Below are 22,634 nucleotides of genomic sequence, written 5' to 3' on the forward strand. Positions count from 1 at the left end.
GAGATCAGTAATTCCTGTGCAACCTCATCAGTCTCAGTGATTTTGTACCCCAAAGTGAGTTTTTAGCACTGGCATTATCTGTTCAGATGACTCTGTAAACCAGTATGGCAGCTGGAGAGGGCATCAGGCTCAGAGAGCTGGACTGTGGCCTGTCCATGTGCTGACCAGCTCTGGGGCCTCCAACAAGCCCTTTTCCACAGCCATCTGTCTGTCCCACTCAGTCTGTATGTTAAATGGTATTTTTTGCTGCCACACAAATAAAAATAAATCCAGGAAACATCACAGAGATCTTTGGAAGTACGTAAGAGCTGCACATACTGGTTTTACAGTTTGGTTTCCATGGCAGCCTCCTATGTTGAATCTATCTTAATTAAATAATGAATGTAGAGCTCCACCAAACTTTTTAAAGTTCTCCTTTGGAATAAAAGACATTCTAAAACATAATTATTCCAGCATGTTAAAAGCAAGCAGCAGCAGCAGCCTCATAAATATATATATATATATATAACTTGAGCAAGGAACACCAAATTCACAGGTTTGCATGAACATTAGATTTCACATCACTGAAATTGCTCAAACCTCTCTATAGATCAGAGAGAAGAGGCAGTTGCAGAGAGGGTAAACCAGCTTAAGGACCATTTTGTCTTTCCCAGTTATCCAGACAACCAGGATAAGAGACACCAGGGACAGCAGGGCACCTTACCCGATCTATTTCATTGTCGTCGATGCCACTCAGATCTAATTCTCCATCCCCTGTGTTCTCACCTGGAGAAAAGAACACATTTTAATCAGCCCATATGTTTGTCCAACACCTATTGCAACTTAAGTTCTGCAGTAATGTAACACTTCAGGACTGTCCTTCAGAGATTTGCATCCTTCTGCTTTCATCTGGGAGGTTTAATGTGTTGCTGAGTATTTTCACTGCAGAACTTCATGCACAGAAATTCACCACATTGGATTAATTTAAAATTCAGGAACCAGCACAGTCTTCATCAGTACTAAAAATCTGCCAGAGACTTCCAGTCACCTTTTTTTCACCCACTTTAATTTACAGCCACAAATGTTCAGCAGGAAGCTGGGGAAACCATTTCAAAAAGATGACCACTTTTCTTTCATCATAACAAAAATTTCTCTGTTAGAGCATATAGGTCAGTAATTTATCTGTATATTATGACTTAGGAAATGTTTTCTATTTTCAGGGAAGCAGCACAGACGACTGCTGACAGTTACACCACGGCTTTCTTCTTGACTTTCTATAATTACAATTTCACTGCAATTTTGCTAGTTTGGTAGTTATTAAGACTTCTGAAAACAAATTTTCAAATATTCCATCCATTAAAAAGCATAACAGCACAGAACTGAGGCTTAATTTGGGACTGGAACAGTGTACAGCTGCAAAACCTGATTTTCCACATCACATTAAAGAACTATAGCAATACACTATTAGGGTAGTCCAGGTAAAGAAGAAAACAAATTATTTAACAAAGACTTATGCTGGGGAATGAAGCAATCTTCTTGGTCATCTCCATTACATCTAATAAAGATCAAACAACAGATGACCTCACCAGTTCACTTGCAGAAAAAAATATAAACAAATTAAGTTTCAACAATCAACAATAACAAATTAAAACCAAAGTGGTGCAAAACAGCTTGGCTTGTTCACAGCTCCCACTCCCCAATACTGGGGATGTGCCTCCCCACAAACCAAGACCTTTGCTGGATTGATTCCCCAGCCTGGTGCTCCTGCACAGCGCTGGACCAGCAGAGGGTGATGCCAGGATCCAATGGCAGATCATGGCAACCAAATGATAAAGTCAAGCAAAGCTTGGAATTAAAAGCATACCCAGAAGATAAAACAATGATCTGCTTGGCAAAAGTCAGGGGTTTAAACCAGTAGCCTGAAGTATGTGAAATAACAGGGCTGGGTATCCAACCAAAACACCAGGTTAGGAATGAACTCTGAGCTTCCTGAGGTGGTACAAAGGGTATGGCTGCTCAAATCAACAGACATCCCCTGGGATCAGCCACTGAGCACTCACAAATGTCTTTTCAAAATCCACCTTAAACAACCAACAGAAAGTTTTATACTTTCCACCCCAAGCCACAAGCAAAAGGGGTTTTAACCCCCCAAAAATGTCCCATCACAAGGAACAGCATAGAACCACAGAATGGTTTGAGGTGGAAGGGACCTTAAAGATCATCCTGTTCCAATTCTCTGTCAGGGCAGGGACACCAGAGCAGGTTGCTCAAAGCCCCATCCAACCTGGCTTTGAACACTTCCAGGAACGGGGCATCCACAGTTTCTCCAGGCAGCATATTCCAGTGTCTCACCATCCTCACAGTAAACAATTTCTTCTTTTTAATATCCAGTCTAAACCTTCTATCAGTTTGAAGCCGTTCCCCATTGTCCAGTCACTCCATGCCCTCGTAAAAGGTCTCTCTCCAGCTCTTTTGTAGCTCTTTAAGGTACTGAAAGGCTGGATCATCCTGAAGGCTGGGTCATCCTGAAGCCTTCTCTTCTCCTACTGAGCTCAGCAATTTCAGTTTTCTCAGCCCTTCCTCAAGCAGAGGTGCTCCAGCCCTCTGTAACACTATGGTTTGATTTTTTTCCTGATATTGTCTCATAAAAGTAATATCAAGTTTACCAGCTCAGATAATGTGGTGCTAATTTGACCAAAAAAGCTTTAAAGAACATTTCTCACTGTCGTCACATTTATAAATCTACCACATTAGTCCCAGGCACCAGATTTACTTCACAACCCTTTTTCCCCAAAATACTTTAGAAGTGCAGAAGATTTTATAATAACTACATAATTGATCAGTACATATGCTTTTCTTCTGCTCTGATCTCTGCACAGTGCAGTAAGAGCAGAAACTTTCTGCACCAGTGCCAGCAGCTCCTCATGCAGGCACCCTGCTCCCAGCCAGGCAGGGATGCACCCCAGGACATGGCCAAGCACTCCCTGGCTTTAGGATGGGGAGGAAAAACGAGGTGACAAAACACATCCTGGTGGTTTGCTGCCTTTTTAATGCAACTGACGGACATTTTTTTTTAGCAAAGCATAATCATTCAAAGCGTGGAGAGGAGTCACCCAAGGGAGGGCAGGGTATTCTTCAAGACAGGACTGTACATCTCTCCTGCTGGAACAGAGACAGAAACTTCCAGTGAGCTGGAGTGGCTGAATTTTCACCAAGGAAAGGAGCAAATACTGTAGTCCACTGTCTGAGAAACATTCCCAGGAGCTGGTCTACTTGGGTGAAAGAAATGCTCCATCACACAAAATAAAACAGCTCAACAGCAGAGTGCAAGGGGAGTCCAGACCAGGATAACCTGGCTCGTAGGTTCGAAGGAGTTCATACAAAAATGGGACTTCAACTGGGTCTCCCATATTCTGGGTAGCACTTTAACCACCAATTTGTAGGACAGAAGGAGGGATGGCCTCCACCTTCATTACATTATCTACCCCTTTTTTCCTCCCAAAAAACCCTCAAATTTTCAATTTGGTTTACCTGCACAAATAAAGGATTTATTTTTCTTCACTATTCATTGTACCAGATAAACTAAATTGGCCGCTATCTATAAAGGCTTGGAATTATCGACAGAGAAAAATGGAGCCAATCTTGAAAATCACCAGTAAGTTCTGAAAATCACAAATTACAAAACCAAAACTTGGAAGTGGTGATGAACATACTCACTGTTCAACTTTACATAAATCGATCCCAATATTTATTGTAGTAAAAACTGCCAAAGCATCTTAAAAACAATAAAAGAGTAGTATCCCACTGAAGTGTCCCACTGAAATCAAGCTGCCACTGCTTTTCATCATTATACACCTTGCTCCTCCTATGCCCTGCTATATTTTTGGATGAGAGGTTTAAAATTTAATATGTCACAGTACAGTAGGTGCCTGTTTTCTTACACAGCCCTAACATGCCAGACTGAAAACGATGCAATTTCAGGCACCATGAACAATTTCACTTGTCATTTTAAATATAACTTGTTACTGAATTAGGTGCCAGTTTTTCTCATTGGATCAATTAGCAACAGGGACAGAAAACTCATTCTCCAACTGTTAAATTGCAGAGAAGAATCCAGAAGCAAGTTACACATAATAAGCATTTCTTAGACCCCCGTAACAGCAGCAGAGGGAGTAATTGCAGGATATCCCTCTGCCTGCAAATCTTCCTTTTTCCTGCCATGGCGATAGGCATTCATTAAATGGGTTTTTCAGAAGCCAAGGTGCCTTCAAATCCCTACTTTAATGCTTTCACTGAGAAAAAAAAAATGCACGTTTCATTACAGAATGCCAATTTGAAATAAAACACATCCATTTCGGCATGAAAATTTCCATGGCAATCATTTCCAACAGGAGTAGACCCTACCAGCCACAAATATCTGTCTGCTTGATGCTACACAGCTCACTGCAGAGCATGGAAATCAAACCCATTGCTTTTTTATAAACCAGAAAGATCTTCCTAGCTGGTAAACTTTTCAAAATGATTTCTAAATTATCATTTTCTCTTTTAATAAAAGGGTCGAAATGAAATGTTCGACGAAATAACAACACAGATGTGGCCAACATCTGGTCCAGCCTCTTAAGAGCTTATTTAAAAGCAGAAGCATCACGTGGCACAGCTCTGAGACATCATGGATTTCTGCTGTTAAGAAAAACAACCGCTTTACTGCAGGGCACAGGCAAAAAATAAGTTGGGCATTAAGAACAACACCCCTTCCCTCCAAATCCAGTTGTTAAATGAAAGGATCACCAGGAAGAGCTTAGAGCAAGGACCAGCCTAGTCCATCCTCACCCAACAGCTCTGTAGCAAGTGGAGGAGGACAGGCACTTCAAGAGCTTTCTATCAAGGTACTGAATCAGTACATTCATACCACCTAAAACCATCAATCATCCAGCGAGCTCCCCAAAAATTTAAAAATAAACTCCCCCCAAAGCCCTCCCTTTCCAGCCTTCTAACATCTTTCCAACCAATTCCAGTAGACATGAGGGCTACAATCAGACACTGGGGATTAGGTTTGTAAACCTGTAGGATTATTTACTGTTCTTGTCATTACTAAATACCCACTAAATCATCTTTTAACATACACTCTGCCCCTCTCCCTGCCTCTGTGCAGCCAGTTAAATGTATACATAGTGCACTATTATGGGGATTTATTACAGAAGAATCATTCCACCCGATATATTTTAAACCCCACATTTTTAAAAACAGCCACGTGAAGAATATGTTTTTTCTGTTTCTATTACAGGAGGTAGCACTATTTATTGCTCTGCCCAGATAAGAGGATTTCCTTACAGACAGAAATGGAGGCTGAACACTTCCCAGGAAATCCTCTAGAGCAGATATAATAGAAAGGCACTTGGTCCTCTGGTACTATGGAGCAAATTCATCCTTCACCACAACGTTTCACAGCAAGGAGTTTAAACAAAGAACCTTTCCACCTATTTGGCACAAAACCAGACACTAAGCACCTCCAGTATTCAAGAAATACTTTGGGGCTAGAGCACAACAAAATCTAAAAGGACTTGGGAGATGCATTTTCAGTGACAAAAATCCTTATGCAACAAACCAAACAACCTGAGCCCAGGGCAGCAGAAACACTGGGAATGATTGCTGCTCTCCAGGGAGGGATTAAATCCAATGGGAGCCACAAAAAGCTCCCACAGACCATCAGAGAGACCCAATGGGCAGAAATGCTTTAACATCTCAAATTGATGAGCGATGCCGGTGCCACTTTGGGGAGCTGCAGGGAGTGCGAAGGGAAGGCAATGGCTTGGAGTCAAAAGAGGCACTGCACAAGCACGCCAGGATATAATTGATTGGCTGATCAGAGGGGACACAAACCCATCTGGAGGGGGAGATAACTGATTTACCAGGGGGAGTGAAGAGAGCAGGCATTGAGGGTGGGTACCTGGGAGGGGAGCAGCGCCGGGCAGACAAAGTGCCGTGGTGATGGCGCTGCAGGGACCAGGCAGGGAAGAGAAATGGATGTGAAAATGCTGCAGCAGCAGCAGCAGCAGCAGCAGCACAGGATGAAGTACAAGGATCGATGGGTGTGCAAACGAACACACCACACATCAAGCCAAGAGCAGAGAACACTGTGAGTTTCACTAACACAGGGCAGGAGCCTCCCTCCAGAGCAGGCTGGGAGGTAATCCTGGCTGGTTTAAGCTGTTGCCAACCCCATTGCTCCAGGTAAGGAGCCTCTTTGTGCAATCCCAGCCGGCCCTGCCGTGCTCCCATCCCACAGCAGGCACCCTGCAGCTGCCAAGGGCTCCAGTTCCCCCAGCTCACCTTCGGCAGTGCAATCATGTGCTGTCACAGAAGTATTCCACAAAAACAAAACGTAAGGGCAGAACAAAATTCATTGCATTTGCTAACGAAATAAGGTCACAAAACACGATGTGTATGCTTGTATTTAGGAGAAAATGTTTTTTACTTTATTGTACCTGGAGCCACCTTGAAAATTACAGCCTACTCCTTCACAGTGCCAAATCACAGTGCCAGGATTTAGGTCTGGTGGTGTACAGAGCACACGAGGCCACGCACACAGCATAAAGATAAATGAAGTCTGTCACTTTATTATTTCCTTCTGCCAAGGCAAGGTTAAGGGGTCGTCTCCAGCCAAAGCCAAGTTTCCAGCCTGCTAGTTCCTCAGAGAAAGCAAACACATCACACCCAGAGTGAGGCCCCATCTTCCCAGAAACATTCATTCCTGCCGAGGGATGGTGGGAAGCGCTCTCGGCTGGCACCCGGCTGCCCAGCACTGCCAGGGCACACAGCCTTGCCTCTGCAAGGTGCCCACGGGCCAGCTCCTCACCCTGGCACCGTGAGAAGTGTACAGGCAAAGCCCAAAATGGTGCAAATGAAGGGCAAAGAGGGAAAAGGCACAATTTTAAAAAGGCATAATTAAAATTAAAAACAAAAGAAATTCCACCTACTCTGCTATTGCAGCTGTGCAAGGTCAGCCTGTATAAAAGCTGGGATGTACAAGCTCATCAGCTATTTCCTCACTCCTGTCTACTCAAAATAGGACTTTCTCACAAAGCAAAGCAGTGTAACAGCCAGGGCCAGGGCACTGCATCGGGCTCATCTGCTGTAGGCAGAAGATTTTCCTACAACACTGGGCCTTAATGCAGCACAGAACTAGAAACCCATCCTTATTAAGTGCCTGCTTCCATTTCCCCACACTGAGACTCGAGCTGCAGATGTGCTCTGTCTGTCCTGCACAGCTGAGTGACACCCAGCAGCCTTCCCCCATCAGCCACCTTCCTATGGTGGTCTCAGAACCATTACCCCGTCACAGGAACGGAATTTCAGATTTCTGCGCTTAATGATATATGGGAATAAATTATGAAAAAGCTTTTTCCTGCAGTCAATCACTCTCACAGAACTTTCATTACATAGTGAACATATTTTTTATAAATTAAATTTCAATTTTGAAAAAAAAAGCACCTAACCACCAACCCTGCCGCTTTCCTGAGAGCACATCCATACTGAAACAAATGCTATTGTTTCACCTCATAGTCCATGGAGGATGAACCAAACCACATCCTCGTATTTTATATCCACTTAGAGGTTATACCACTCATCTAACAGACATGGAAACTTGTTAACCTAAACTTAATGCTTCATAGAAACAGTTAATCTCTCCATTCTTTCCAGAAATCCTCCCTGCAATATATATTTCTTCAAAGCAGGTAGTACAAAACCAGTCCAGCAATAAACAAAACCCTTCTGATTCTGAAGAATTTTCTTTGAAAAGGTAAGCTCATGTTCATTGAACTACATAGCAACATAAAAAGCCCTTAAGAAAAAAAACCCTTTCAACCTCCCAAAAAATAAATACAGCTGAAAATTAGGCTTTTGAACAGAAGAACCTCTTGACACTGTCCTCAAAACCAGCAGCAGATGTTCTTCTTCTGGAATAACGTTCATGTTCCCCCAACACCTTTGGAAAACAATGAAAAAGAGCACAGTTTATGCAACCTACTTGTTGCAACCTGTCGTTCTCTTCTGATCTCACAACCCCGCTGCCATGACTGAGTGCTCAGAGAACGGCTGTTCTGAACAGTATCAAAAGAGTTATCTTGTGCTGATGGAACCAATAACCAATAGGCAAACTGACCAATACTCAACAGGAAACAGACTACCTAACTACCACAAATGACATTTTTCAGGGCCAAACCCTGGAAACTGTAAGAGCTTCCATGCACAGACACAAGTCTTCTCCAGCCTGTGATTTCTGCACCCAGCAGCGCCAAGACTGACCATGGCACTAGTGCCAAAAGTGCCAGACACTCACACCTCAGCCTACATTCACATATCCACCTCCTCCTGCCTGAACAGTTATGGGCTTTAAACTTTTTAAAATGAAAACTATAAAGACAGATTTCCCCTGCTTATTGTGCTTTTCCAGCCAATCACAAATTCCCTGCTGTATTTTCCTCCTTTGCCTTTTATGCTGTTCTTGGCATCTTTTCTCCCCTTTCCCTTCCCCCAGCCTTCATTTTTTTTGGTGCCTTCTGGCCTGTATTTTCTGCATTTTTTAAAAAATCTATGCAGGGGGATCCAAGAGTAACAGTTTATACAAAGGGAGAGAGCAAGGAGGAGAACTGATCAGCATGTGAATCAGCTCTTCTCTGCAAACCCCACAAGGGCAGAGCGCTGCCGCTATCTCTGGCAGAGGGCAAGGGCAGCCCAACACCCTGGAGAGCTGACAGCAAAAGCAGCCAGGCTCACATCCCACTCCAGCTCGCTTTCCCCATCCTGACAGAGCACTGTGTACAACAGCAAGAGCACTTTACACCCGAGCCAGCCACGGAGGGAACAGCTGGCTTCGTGTTTAAGTGCTGAAGCATCGTTTCTGTAACTCGCCAGGTCTTGCTGCGGGCGCTAAACGCTCTGCTGCCCGTCCCTGCAAGCCCAGGGTCCTTGGCTGGCCAGCACTCAGCCACCCCAGCACATGTGTTAGTGAGAAGTAAATCTCCTCCTGTAACCCCCCCCACAAAATAAAAAACAATGGTGAGCTCTGCACTACAGAGAACTTCAAAGCAAATCCTAGAATTTTGCTTGGACTAGTATAGTTGTTTTTTTTTTTTTCTTTTTTAATTGTGAATCAATTTCTGTTCCACCAGGAAAAAAATTTAAATGTATACAGCCATATAGCAATAGAACATACACAACTTGATCTAGTGGGTGGCAACCCAGCCCATGGCAGGGAGGTTGAACTAGATGATCTTTAAGGTCCCTTCCAACACAAACTGCACCAAAGAGCTGCTCCAGGTCAAAAACAGCCTACCAAAATAACTTGCCCAGCTGAGCAACAAGGTGAAATGAGTTAAACTTTCCACTTTTAACTTGCATCTAGTCACCCTTACCATCTCTTAGCAAAGGTGGGATGATTTCTACCCCCTCCTTTGAGGTTCAGAGCTCATCTATGGTCTATCTTGTGACAACCTCAGCACCAGCCACAAGCCACCCAGACCACAGAAATATTTCAGCAGAAAATTATTAGCATTAAGACAACATTAAAACATAGAGTATGAAATTATATACCCAAGTCCTTATTTAGAGGAAAAAAATCAATTTGTGGCCTGGCCATTTACCACACTGTCCGGGTGGGCTGAATGGTGAGAAGCTGTTAACTGAAAGAAAATTATTAGGTAAGAAATTTCTCATTTTGTTACCCAGCTTCTTCCTTCCTTCATTGCTAATGAGAAATAGCAAGCAGGGAATTACAGAGATGGAGAGAGGAAAGAGAAGATAAAAAAATATTCTTATTATTAAATAGAGCAACAGACAAGAGCAGAAGCTCCCCTATCAAAAGCAAGGTGGGAACCTGGCCCACAGGAAATCCTCTGAGGTGGATGAGGGCTGGACTCAGAGCAGGTACCAGGCAGAGTTCCATGTTGCCAGGACCATCAGAGACATGGAACAGAGAGAAAGGACACTTAAGATCTTGACTGGTTTGGTGATCAGGATCACCAGTTGGGGTTGACAAACATGGAAGTAGGAGACACTTGGTTTGAATTCTCAAAAGGTGGCAGCTACAGAAATGCAGATCTGTGGTGAGAGCATCAGCCATTATGCAGCAGAAACCTGCAGCCAGCACAGACCATATTTTAAAATAAGAATTACAGCAGTTGCACTGTCTCTTGTCAGATGAAGTGCTCTCTTTTTGTCTCTGACCATGCCTAATGGCTGAGAAACATGAAGGTGATAAAGTACTTCTCTGTCTTGCTCTGGACCAAAGAGAGCTCTTGTAGGAGCCCCTCCCCAGGGACCAAAGCAGTTTTGTGTCCATTCAGGGAATTATCTATATACATGAAGCATATAAGGATGTCTGCAATCCAAAGTTTAGGCATTGCCTGCATGGCTCCAGGTGCCACTGGAGCACAGCAAGGTCCCTTGGCCACCTGGGCACAGCACAGGCTGCAGCAGGAAGCTCAGCTCCTGCAGGAGCTCCTGGTGAGGACGGGCATGGGCTCTGCCCCTCACCTCCTCCTCCTCCTCCTCTACATTTTAGTGACTGCAATGAACCTTTTCCCCAGTGCACAGTAGACAGAGGAGAAGGATTTTAACATTTTGCCTGCAGCAGCTCTGAGGCCTTGGCATTTGGACAGACTGATCCACAAGCACAGCACAATTAGCATGTGTACTCCATATGCTTGAGATCCATCCATCACAGCGCTGCAATGCCCTCTGACACTGCAACTCACCAAAAGAAGAAAGTTCTGGAGAAGTTCCTGAAGAATAATTTGTCTTATCCTCTAGGAATAGTGGAAAAAGGCACTTTTGTGCACAGGAGGTTTTGGTGGAGCTGCAGAAAGAACCTTTTCCCAACAAAGCCCAGCAGCATGATTCACCTATAAAGCATGGAGCTGGTTTCAAAGCCAGCCTTTCAAGCTAATGGCTATCAGAGAGGCCAGCCATCTGCTTGTGCAACCTGTCCTTATGATTAATCTCAACATCTGACTTGTATATAAACTTTATATACTAACAGGGCTATACTTCATATGCCATTTTAGCTAAATTCTGCATTGCTGATTACAGTTTCTCCTCAATCTGGCCATCCTCTGCAGGTTACAGGCACACAAAGAACCCTGCTTAAATGTTGATTAGATGTACAGCAAAGCAAAGATTTTGGAAAGATTTTACTAAATCTCAAAAACTCAGTAAGCATTTCAAGGAGCTTATTGGAAAAGATAGGTCCCACATCCACATGTAATTAATTCTTTATTTAAATGTATTAGGCCTCTACTTAACACGGTGTTGCAAGGGCAGAAAGTAACAAATCATGTCTCATTCTGAAAGACTTGTGGCTCTTTCTGCCATGCAGCCATTTGATTGTACAGCATATGGCATAGTATCTCAGAGTTGTTCTTCTTTAACTGAATAATGATACTTTCTGGAGCACAATCCAGGTCCTCCATAATACACAGCATTTTAGCACCCATTTTCAGGAACATGACTACATGTCCACAGCCCACTAGGAGAAAGTGATGTTCTTTCCTTGTATGAATTCATTTAAACACATTCAGCACCACGGGTAACTAATCTCTCTGAAATCAGGAAAGTTTATTTTGAATTAATGAAACCAGAGTTGTCTTTTGAAAATAAGTTCTGAATTACATTTTATAATTTCATTACAAAATCCTGACAGATCATTATTTCAAATTCAGATCTACCATCCTCTTCTATGGAATAGACATTTATTTATATATTATTTCTTTTGGTAAGAATGGATGGATTGTTCCTTATGCTAGTTTTAACTAGGCAAATTATTTCCACAGCAAACTTTAGCATCATGAGTTGTGCAGTGAAATAAGCCCAGGATAATGAGCTGACAGAAGGGACCAATGAGGGAAGAGCTTGCAAGATGCACAGACAAAAGCCCTGTCTCCTGAAGGAGTAAGATTTTAAATCTTGCTAGCAAGATAAAGCAGAGAATACTGAAGTCCAGACAAAACACTCCCATGCAATTCCCTTCACGCCATCAAAACCAACATAAAAATCATTAAATGCTAAAATAAAGCCAAGCAAAGGAACATTTCTGTCAGCAGCTGCCAACTGAAATGAATGACCTGGGTTGAAAGCCTTTGCTGACGTAGCTGCAAGTTGCCACAAAGGCTTGAGGGCTGCGGCAGCAAACTGGTTTGTGGAACAGCTCCAACCAGGGACCCAGGGGATGAAGCTGCAGCTTTGCCACTCAAGTGCCTTTTGGGAGCAGGACCACCTGCAGCCCTCCCTCCAAACTGGGAGTAAGAGACCCAACATCAGGCCAAGTCACTATTTCAGGCAGCAAAAGGAGAGATCCCAGGAGCTGTGGCCTTTGCAGGTCAATGACAGCTCTGACCTTGTAGCTCTGACCCCCTGACAGGCACCGGTGGGGCTGTGCCAGGACCTTGGTACCCCGGCATCACCCGGGAAATCCAGCAAAGGAGCAGCCAGAGGCTGTGCCAGGACCTTGGTACCCCGGCATCACCCGGGAAATCCAGCAAAGGAGCAGCCAGAGGCTGTGCCAGGACCTTGGTACCCCGGCATCACCAGGGAAATCCAGCAAAGGAGCAGCCAGAGGCTGTGCCAGGACCTTGGTACCCCGGCATCACCAGGGAAATCCAGCAAAGGAGCAGCCAGAGGCTGTGCCAGAGGCACGGATCCCAACACCTGCAGCCACTAAAGTTTAATGCTCAAGGTGTTTCTCAGCTGCTACCCAGAGACAATTTCATCACTGCAGTGACACTGCAATCAACCAGCTGGGCTGACAGAAATAACACATCTACCGGCCATAAAAACTTACAGAATATGTTATTCTGCATTTTGCCCAATAGGAGAGGACAGATTTGAACAATACAAGTCATATAAATCACAGCCTTAATTGTGCAGGCACTTAAAAAAAAAAAAGGAAAAGAAACAAGAACAACAATTTCAGGCTTTTGTGTTAATTTTAGATGTTACATTTTCCTTCACATTGTAGTAAAATCAACATTAGAAATCTTTGGATGCAGCAAAGAAAATGAGGAAACTTGCCAATTTTTGAAGAATCAACAATTAATATTACAGCAATTAATTCAGAAGAGTAACTACATGATATTGTAGGGTTCTATGCAAGTGATTGCTTAAAAAATATTTTCAGCAACAAAATGAAGTAAAAAATGTTCTGTTTATTTTTTTTTTACCTAAATTACCAGCATTGCAAACTCATGCTGGTATTTGAAAGTTAGTCTGAGCTCTCCTAGTTATACATCCTTATTATCATAAAGATTCCACAATTGGAAATTACTTTTCGTGACACTTAAGCCAAAAAGAAAATAGCTCTATTGCATCTGCAGAACCAAAAGTAGTAAATTGTAATAAACATTCATCTTTGTCAGTGGCTCTGCAAACCAATCTGTTCAGCACGAAGGTGCCATTTTTACACAGTTGCTTTATTACTACATAATTATTGATGGATCAGCCAAGTGCTCTCTCAAGGAAGACCAATCTTAAAAACGAGCTTGTTAAAAATTTAAGTGTAAACCTTGGGATAGAAGCTAGCAGTTAGGTTTCATCTGATATAAACTTTTAAAGAGGGGAAAAAAAATAAATTGGAGGGACAATTTTGAAAAATGCTACGTTTGAGACAGGCATGAAATTGAAGCAGACAAGAAACTTTAATGTGATAGAAAGAAAGAATTGGGGACATCTGTACTGAGAATAAGCTGTAAGAAGCAAGAGGAATTATCAATCTAGTGATGTGCCAGCTCTCTGCATTTCAATTGCTTCACAGGCCATACCATAAAAATTGTTTGCAATGAAAGAAGTATGAAGCATCCCCAGATTTTATTGCTCCCAGTGATATTTCCCCCATTTATGTGTGTACACCAGTTGCAGCCTTTCAAGTACAACACTGTTCCATATTAGTACCTGTTTAAATTACCTGCCCACAAACATCGTTCAGTGTTCAAAATGCCTCACTATTAAATTTTCTGTTTCAGTCAAAGTACTTCAAGAGTTTCTATCAAGCTTTCAAAGGCAAGGAAGTTTCATGCAAGTTTTCTAAAAGTCAAGATAAAGCAATAAACTTTGAATTTAAAAGGAGGCTTTTTCAGGAGAGAATTTGGTGTACCTTTTTGAATTCCCTCCCCACCTTCTTAAACCAAACTTCTTCACTGCTCCCAGATTTCTAAATGTTGCATTTCAGGAGCTGAACTCCCCAGCAACAACCTTACTCTCTAAAAAGACCCTGCATGTAAAGTGACCTTGGGTAAGAGCATACCTGAAATTGCCAATTCCAAGTCACTGACAGACTGCAAAATTTTTGCAGCACTGGAACCTCAGCACAAGCACAAATGCCACTCTTAGCCCCCAAAATACACGTTCTTTGCTGCTGCAGAGACATGCTGTAAAATGCTCTTCCAGCCCCAGCTGAACTGGGGGAGCTGGTTCATTCCCTCCTGACTCAGCCCTGTTCCCCTTCCTTCCACTGCACCTGCCAAGGTGTCATTCCCTGACACACATCCATCAAAACAGCCCTGCCATTAAAAACCTGCACAAACCTGTGACACTTCTGACAGAGCTGGGTGAGGGAGGCAACCACACATGCACTGATGCCAGCAGATAGGAGGGGATGAGCCACTAGGGCAAGGAACCTCTTAACCCCAACCAACAGCACCCACAACATCCCAAAAAATTGGCTCTGCCTTAGACTGGGGCCAAATCCAAACAGTGCATTATAAAATAGGGAAAGAACTTGGGACAGGAGCTTTGAGGCAGTCTTGCAGCAGCTACCAAGCCATGAGACACAAAAGAAATGCTCCCACTAAGAGCAAAAAACTCTGGGTTGAAGCGAAAAGAGAGACTTCATGGAAAAGCAACTTCTCACTGAAGTATGTTTCATTTAATGGAAGCCACTGCCAGAATATAATTCTGCCACCAGTGACATCATTTCATGTTGCTCAGATGCTGCTGCATTTCAATATGTGACTTTGATGGTAGTGTGGATTTGCATTTTTCACTTTTAGCTGGAAATTATTAAGAACCATTAAGCATAACTCCCCAAATCAGCCATGTGCCCTGATCCCATGCTAGTGTTAAGGATCACAGAGCCCCATCTTGCTTCCTTCCCATCTGTGAGCACACAGTGGCTTCCCCACCATAACTAAATCCAACCTGGCATGTAAGTAGTGAATTTGCAGGAAAATGGTACCCTCTGCCCCCTGCACAGCTGTTTACTTCTGGCTTCTGTGCTTAGACCTGTCTCAAGAGCCCTGTTTCTTGCTCCCAATTTCTTTCCAGGTACTACTTAACAGCATTATTTACTCAGTCTTATTTCATATTCATTCCCTTATTCCTGCTACACAGTTGTAGATATCCAGGCCTTTCATAACAGAAAACAACTTCTACACTCTTATATGTTCATGTGTGTTTCAATAGGAGAGCTGAGCTTTACCTTAAAACTGCTAAATTGAAAAATAAAGTATCTTCTGTTTCCTGTCAGCAAAACTTGGCTGCAGAAACTCCCTAGAGGCAATTGTTTGCAATTTTCCCTTAATTTGCAGCTACCCCTCCCTTGGCAGCCTGCCAGCATCTCCTCCTCTGACCGCTTGGGACATTGGCCCAACACAGTCCACCCAACCCGAGATAAAAGATCACAATTTTTGCTATTAATAACCAACCCAAAGTTGTTCTTATCTGCCCACTTCTTCAGCTCTGCACCACTGTAATTAATGAACACCCAAAACTCTACCCAGAATTTTTTCAGCCCTGCAGAATGCATTCTGGTGAGTGCCTATGAAATAAAATTGAATTGAAAAGCTGAAGACTACAGTAGCCTCATGCTGACAGGTCACTCTGATTCCAGGTCAAAGCAGACTCTATATTTGGCTGCTTTGATTATAATTGCTTGCAGGATAAAAAATAAATAGCAATTATCTCATTGTCACACAAGGAAAAAAGACCTAATAAATGAACCAATCCTAAAATAACACTGAAAAACAAATTATTTCAAAATCAATCAGGAGAGGTAAAATTCAGTTTCCAGGATTGTTTTTAATTGCTAACAGTGTCAACATTAATATTCTTCCTATTGGATAATAAATCCCTTTCAGTTATGAAAGCATTTAGCAAACTAAAAATGTCAAACTACAATTATACAAGGCTAAACTCAGGGCTGTTTTCATCCTGAGCCCACAGTGCCACAGCTGAAATCCCTAATTACAAGGGTCATCTACACAAGTCACAGTCCAGCCCATGCATCCTGCCTGCTGTGACAGTCCCACAGATTTAAGATCAACAAACAAAACAGATGAAGTGTTTAAGGGTGTGATGAAGTTAATCCTTAAGAGGATAGAGGAATTAGTTTTTCAAACTAAATTCAAAGCTACTGAACAAAAGCAAAACACCACAACTGCTGCACAAAACCATTAAAACCTTGCAGAAGCAGCACTCCATTTGAAGGGTTTACTTTGGTGGATTTTCAGTTTCCAGGTACCGCCTTCACCAGCTGAACCTGTACCACGAGAAAATAAAGCTCTAAATGGAGGATTATTTTAGTTTTTTCAGACTAACCCAAGTGGTCAGGATCCACCACAGCACTGCACACAGATTTATTACCCACGGTGTTAAACCCAGAGTAGCTAAGCCTTGCAAATCTCCCCGTGCTGTATTCCCCCCCTCCAAGGCCACGTTTCGTGGCTCCTTGACCTGGGTTAATAAGTCTTTATTCTCAATAACAACTGGGACCATGGAGACTCCCTGAATTGAACCCAGGCCTCCACTCCTGACATTTCAGATACTGTGATGAATTGCTTGGGTAACATCCCCCTCAGCAGTCAGCTTTCCCTGCAAACTCACTGTCCTTTCCGTAGCCTCCACACATTTCACTTTCCACAGCTCTCTAAAGAAAAATTTTGGTTATCACTTGAGTTTTTTGATGACTTTTCTTCCTTTTAGGCAGAAGGGCAGGAATGTCTGCTGCTTCTGCAAAGGGGCCACCCACCAAAATAATTGTGTTAATGGGCTCCAGCTCTGGCAGGTGCAGAAAAGGATCAAATAATTCTCATAGCAGCAGGGAGTTCTTTTAGCCAGGTTTTCTGAGTGCCTGTAGGTGTCTGAGTCACCACCACCAAACATCACCTCCCCAGTCTTGTTTCAGTCTGCAGTCTATGGGGCTGAGGGTGGTAAAACACTGGAACAGGTTGCCCTGGAAAGGGTGGTGGATGTCCCATGCTTGGACACATCCAAGGTCAGGTTGGATGGGACTCTGAGCAACCTGAACTTGTTCAAGATGTCCCTGCTCATGGCAGGGGGCTTGGACTAGATGACCTTTGAAGGTCCTCTCCAACCCAAACCATTCTGTAACTCTATGATTCTATTTTAGCCAAGGTTTAAGAACAGGGTAGTGATTCTCTAGATGGTTACACTTCCACACTTGAAAACTGACCCCCAGAAAGACAGGAGAAATTATAAATGCTCCTGAAAGTATCTCCCATGCAGAGAACCAGCATCTTTTCAGATGCTTGGGAGTGCAGTGATGAGAGAACCTTGAAAAGAAGCCCCAACAGAAGGAAAAGCTTAGACTGGCACCTACAAATGCTGAGGAATGTAAGTGAACCACAGAACACAACCCTCCCTCAGTGTTTGGGGGACAATTGTTTATGCAATTCTGTTTTTTAGGTACAGAAAAAAGTCTATTTCTAAAGCCCCAGCTGAGCTTCTCCTCCCTGCTTGCCCAGCTCTGTGCTCCTTAATCCTAAGCCTAGAGCAGGTACAGCAAAGCTGGACTTCCCATCAACACAATGGAAAACAATGGATAAAAAACCTGCTGGGGCTGGCTGCTTCTCCTTGCTCCACTAAAGCAGGATCAGTGCCACAGCACACACATGTCAATTATCTGCCACAGAATGACACCACAGAGCCCCTTTTCCACACATCCAACCTCTCCAAGCCAGAGACATAGCCCTGCTGCCACCTCCTCCTCCAAAGGGCCCGTGGCCAGCAGCCAGCTGAAGCAGCCAGAGGAAAAAGCAGCTTTTTGCCCTTTTTTCCCTCAAGCAAGGGAGGATGAGGCATTGAGAGGCTGGTTAGATTCATCAAAGAGCAATGCAAGGCTTTTACGCTACTCAAACTGAAAATAAAGCTCATTTTCCACCATGCTTTTATTAGAGAAATTCAAGACAGAAAAGACACTGCAGTCACAACACAGCAGGCAAAAAATAAAAATAAATTAAAAAAAATCCTAGCCTGGAAAATATTTCAGGATTTTAATATCCTCCATTCCAGATCAGAATTTTATCAAACCAACAAACCAGATAGCAGGAAGGCAAGAAAGAAGAGAATGAGGGAAAGAAAGAGAGAAAGAGAAGGAAAGGGAAGGGGAAGAAGGGAAAAAGAGAGGAGAGGAGAGGAGAGGAGAGGGAGAGGGAGAGGGAGAGGAGAACCCTCTGCTCTAAAACAGTTGGGGTAGGAGGGGGATAACAGGACAGCCAGGCTGGTCAGCCAGGTGCTAAGGGCCTTTATTCACAGGGAACACAGACAAGGTTTAACAGATGGGTCTTCTTCACTTGGCTCAGGAACCTGAACCCAAATTTCCAGTATCTTTTCCTGACCCCAGCACCCATTACTCCAGGGCACTTCTTTTCGACCAAAACTTCTGACAAAAATGACGCAAATTTTCCTATAGGGAGTGTCTGTATTGACAACCAATCCTTTGGAAAATTCATAAAACAGCCACAAATGCTATAAAAATGAATTCACATGATCCAGCTTATGCTTTCACTCAAATTTATCCCCTTGATGGCTCTAACAAACTGCAGGTCTCTCTCCAAAACCCCTCTCTAAATTTGTTTAAAAATCCTTCAGCCAAACTCTATGATTAGTTTTCATCCCTTAACCTTTCTAGTTACTCAAGGCATGAATATGGAATGAATTTATGGCATTCCTATCCCTTAATGAAATGCAAAGATCCTGCATGAAAAAGCACGCACATAGATTCTGCAGTGAGACACGCACACACAGTACTTTTGAGTACAGTGTGAGTGACATACATAGCCAAGTAAGAAAATCCTGTCATCTGTAATTCACACCCAAGACTCCAGGTATCAAAAAACTGCACTCAAAGCAGCTGGTGGTCTTGTATTACCGTGCTGGCTGCAGCAAGCTCTTCACATCTCATTAACGGTGTAATGAACGCTCAATCAGGGATACAGCCTATCAACCCTGCCAAGCACAGGCACACAGAGGCCAGAGGAGAAAGATCAGCTCGTACCAAGGTTTTTATTGTTTAGATCTTGGAATTGGGAAAGAGCTAGTCCTGCCACAGAAAATATTTTCCAGTGAGCAAACGGAACATGGAGACAAAGATCAAGCCCTCAAAGTGCTTGGAAGGTTGCACACAAGGAAAGTGGCACCAAGCAGGTCATGCACAGGGCTCATTTCCACAGGTGGGGCATAAAACCACTGAAGCAATGGGGATGCTGAAGCCAGAGGCCAGAAGAGCAATCAGGATGGGGACACGCACGCTTGCACTGATGACCAAGTGTCCCTTCAGTATGTAACACAATTAGCACAGCAGCTTTATTTCTCATGTATGCAGCCATTATTTGTAGTAGGGCTTCCTAATGTTCTCTCTACTGATTAGATCATAGAATCAAAGGATAACAGGTTGGAAGAGATATTAAGGATCATCTGGGCCAACTTTTCATAGTCTACACAAGATGGCCCAGCATTCTGTCCAGGCAAATCTTATGAGTGTTCTATTTTGGAGTATCCAGCATTTCCCTGGGGAGATTAATCCAAAGGATGATCTCACCATGAAAAAAAGTTCTCTTCTGTCCAATCAAAATCTCGCCCATTACCCCTTGTCTTTTCCATTTGACTCCTTGGACAAAATGAATCTCCATGCTCTCTGTAGCCACCCTTTAAATACTGGAACATGGTGATAAGCCTCCCCTAACACATTTGTTCTCAAGATTGAACAACTGAAACAACTGAACAACTTTTTGTATGTAACATATACATCTATACATTTCCAAACAGATGTGTTCAGACAAAATCCAAGGAAGAAAGGATGCTGGAAGAAGAAATCAGCACAAAGAGGGATCCAACACCCAACCACTGATGGAGCAACAACAGCAGCAGCAGTGACCCTGCTGCTCACCACCCTGCAATCCATGCTGGGATCCCAGGTGGGGTCAACAACTCTCCTTGACACCGGCCTGCAGACCCTCAAGCATCCTTCCATGGCAGCCCAGACCCTGCCAGAAATGTCACATTTCTGCAATCTCCCCTGCCCACAGTGCTGCTGGCACTGGTCATCTGCTGCTGTCAAAGAAAGGAGGAGGACAGAACACACATGTGTTCTTCTTGCTGGGTAAGGGAGCTGAATCTGCTCACAGAAGGACTGGTGAAACCCCAAGGCCAGGATGAAGTATGAGGTGGGAGCTGGAAGCTGCAGGGGATGAAATGCAGAAGACAAGAGTAAGACCCAGGAGGAGAAGCCCATCCCCACCTCATATCAGATCACCTTTAGCCATTTTTCACATCCTCCTTGAGTAAGCAGCTGAACAGACTGGTACAGAGGGACAAGGACCACGATCAATGAGCACTGCCTGCACGGGGCCTTTAACACCCCCAGAAATCAATGGAAAATCTTTCAACCTCAGCCCTGCCAGATCAGGCTTGCAGCAGTAACGGAGGCGTAAACACGAGCAGCAATAAATGAGCAAACTGCTAATTGTGAAGCTTTCCCATGTCTTGTCTGTGAAGCAGGAGTGAGTGCAGGGTGCCTGAGCAGGCACATGATGGTACTTGCACAGGGATTGCTCACTGCTCCAGCTGCTTGCTTTCATGGGGACGTGCAGGAGCACGTTACCACCCACTGCACACACTTTACTTGAAATTACTGCCCTGAACGACTGCATGTGAATTTTGACTCAAAACAAAACATAAATCAGGTCTCAAACCTTACCTAGATTATGAAGGGGAAGTTATAGAAAGTCATTTGGTAATTTACACCCTGTATTTTACCTTTATCTCTGCTATTATCAGACCTTCCCCACATTTTTATTCGTGTGGCAAGAGATGAACTGGCAGTGTACAGCCCAGTGTGGGAAGGACAAGGTGACAGCCAGCAAACAGCAAAATGACAGAAACACCAAGAAAGATGATAAAATATTTGAAATGGTATAAAAGAAACATAAAATAAATTGCAGAGAGAAATTTCACACTAAAGGATGTTATTTCTTGAGAACAAACTCCATGATATTGATTGTGGTAGTCTCCTAAAAGAAATGGTCTACTTTTTTTGGAGGAACTGAGAATCAGAAAGAGCATGTAGAGTGTGGAGAGGATGCTGAGATGCTGCATGGCCAGGAAAATGGACAGACTGATGCACCTGGTCTCAATCTCTGAAACTGAGATCTCACCATAAAGCACTTTTATCATGAAGAATAAGAGAGAAATAGTTTGCAAAGACTCAAACAGTTTTCAGCTTAAAGTCTCTGCAAATTAATACACTTTGTAGGAAAAAACAGTCAAATGCAGTGTTTATTCTAAGCACTTTACTGCCTCAGACTCATTAACCCAGTACCTTACATGCTGTCTTTGTCATGCAAATTTGTTAAAATACTGTGCTTTTCATAAAACATTCATACAGACAAGCTCACACTGCACAAATACCAATTTTAAGTGGAGCAAAAATACTTACTTTTTCCTAATATTTCAGCTCTGCACCTAAGTCTTATCCACATAAGCAGTTTGTGAGAAACCTGCTGCTGCTGCCACTGTAGCACAAAGGTGGAAGATTTCCCAAGCAGCTGATGTAGGCAATTATAAACTGAATACCCACATGCCAAAGCCAAATGAAAAGACTTTGTAGAAGGTACCTGCAGCAGAGGTTTTTTGAGGAAGAGATCATTACAGAGAGGAGGAGGAGAGATACCCTGCACTTAAGGAGGCCAAACATTGCACATACTGCACCTGCCTGCTGAGCTCCTATTTAGGAGCCACCTGCCCTGTAGAGTTTGCTGGGCATCCACACCATGCAGCACCAGGCATGCTGCTTCCAGCTGCTGAACTGGCTGGACAGGATTCACCCATCCAACAACACAGGGAGCCCAGCAGGAGATACAAAATCATCTCCATAAGGGCTCCAGCCAGCCTGACCCACACAGTGAGAGATGACTCAGGGCTGCAGAGGGTTAAGGGAAGGAAAAGTTCCTGATTTACAACTTACACAGCTGTGGAGAAGGACCAAAACATCACCTTCAGGGTTCAGTGCTATGACAGCACTCTCCCTCCTCCAGTGGACTTGGATCTTGGAACATGAGCTACCACAGCAAAGCCATGGCCAGCTGCAATTCACAATATAAACTGCACTAAACCAAATTCAAATACACAGGATAAATGCAGGAAATTTTGTGAGCTTTTCCTCCTCCCTCCACACTTACAACTACTTTTGTTTCAAGACAATCTATAACTGTGTGTGCTATCTCAATTCATACTCTGAGCAACTGCTCTCATCCTGTACTTGGTTTTGAAAACTGTCATTTCTTTTTCAGGCCTGAAAAAGGGCCCACAAACCTGGAAAATGTCTAAGTTTTACAACTGTAGCAGTTGGTTTGACAGAAGAAAATACT

At 43.4% G+C, this 22,634-nt stretch overlaps 1 protein-coding gene across 1 annotated transcript in view; it reads right to left on the minus strand.

Moving 5' to 3' along the window:
- The window catches only part of BRF1 (BRF1 RNA polymerase III transcription initiation factor subunit), a 173,322-nt gene that overhangs the window by 47,643 nt on the left and 103,045 nt on the right, over nt 1–22,634 (minus strand). Inside the window, exon 12 of the mRNA XM_066552916.1 lies at nt 704–765. Coding sequence (XP_066409013.1) covers nt 704–765 — 62 coding nt within the window. The remainder of the gene's footprint in view (nt 1–703; nt 766–22,634) is intronic.

The sequence above is a fragment of the Molothrus aeneus genome, chromosome 6 (genome assembly GCF_037042795.1).
Source record: "Molothrus aeneus isolate 106 chromosome 6, BPBGC_Maene_1.0, whole genome shotgun sequence".
NCBI lineage: Eukaryota > Metazoa > Chordata > Aves > Passeriformes > Icteridae > Molothrus > Molothrus aeneus.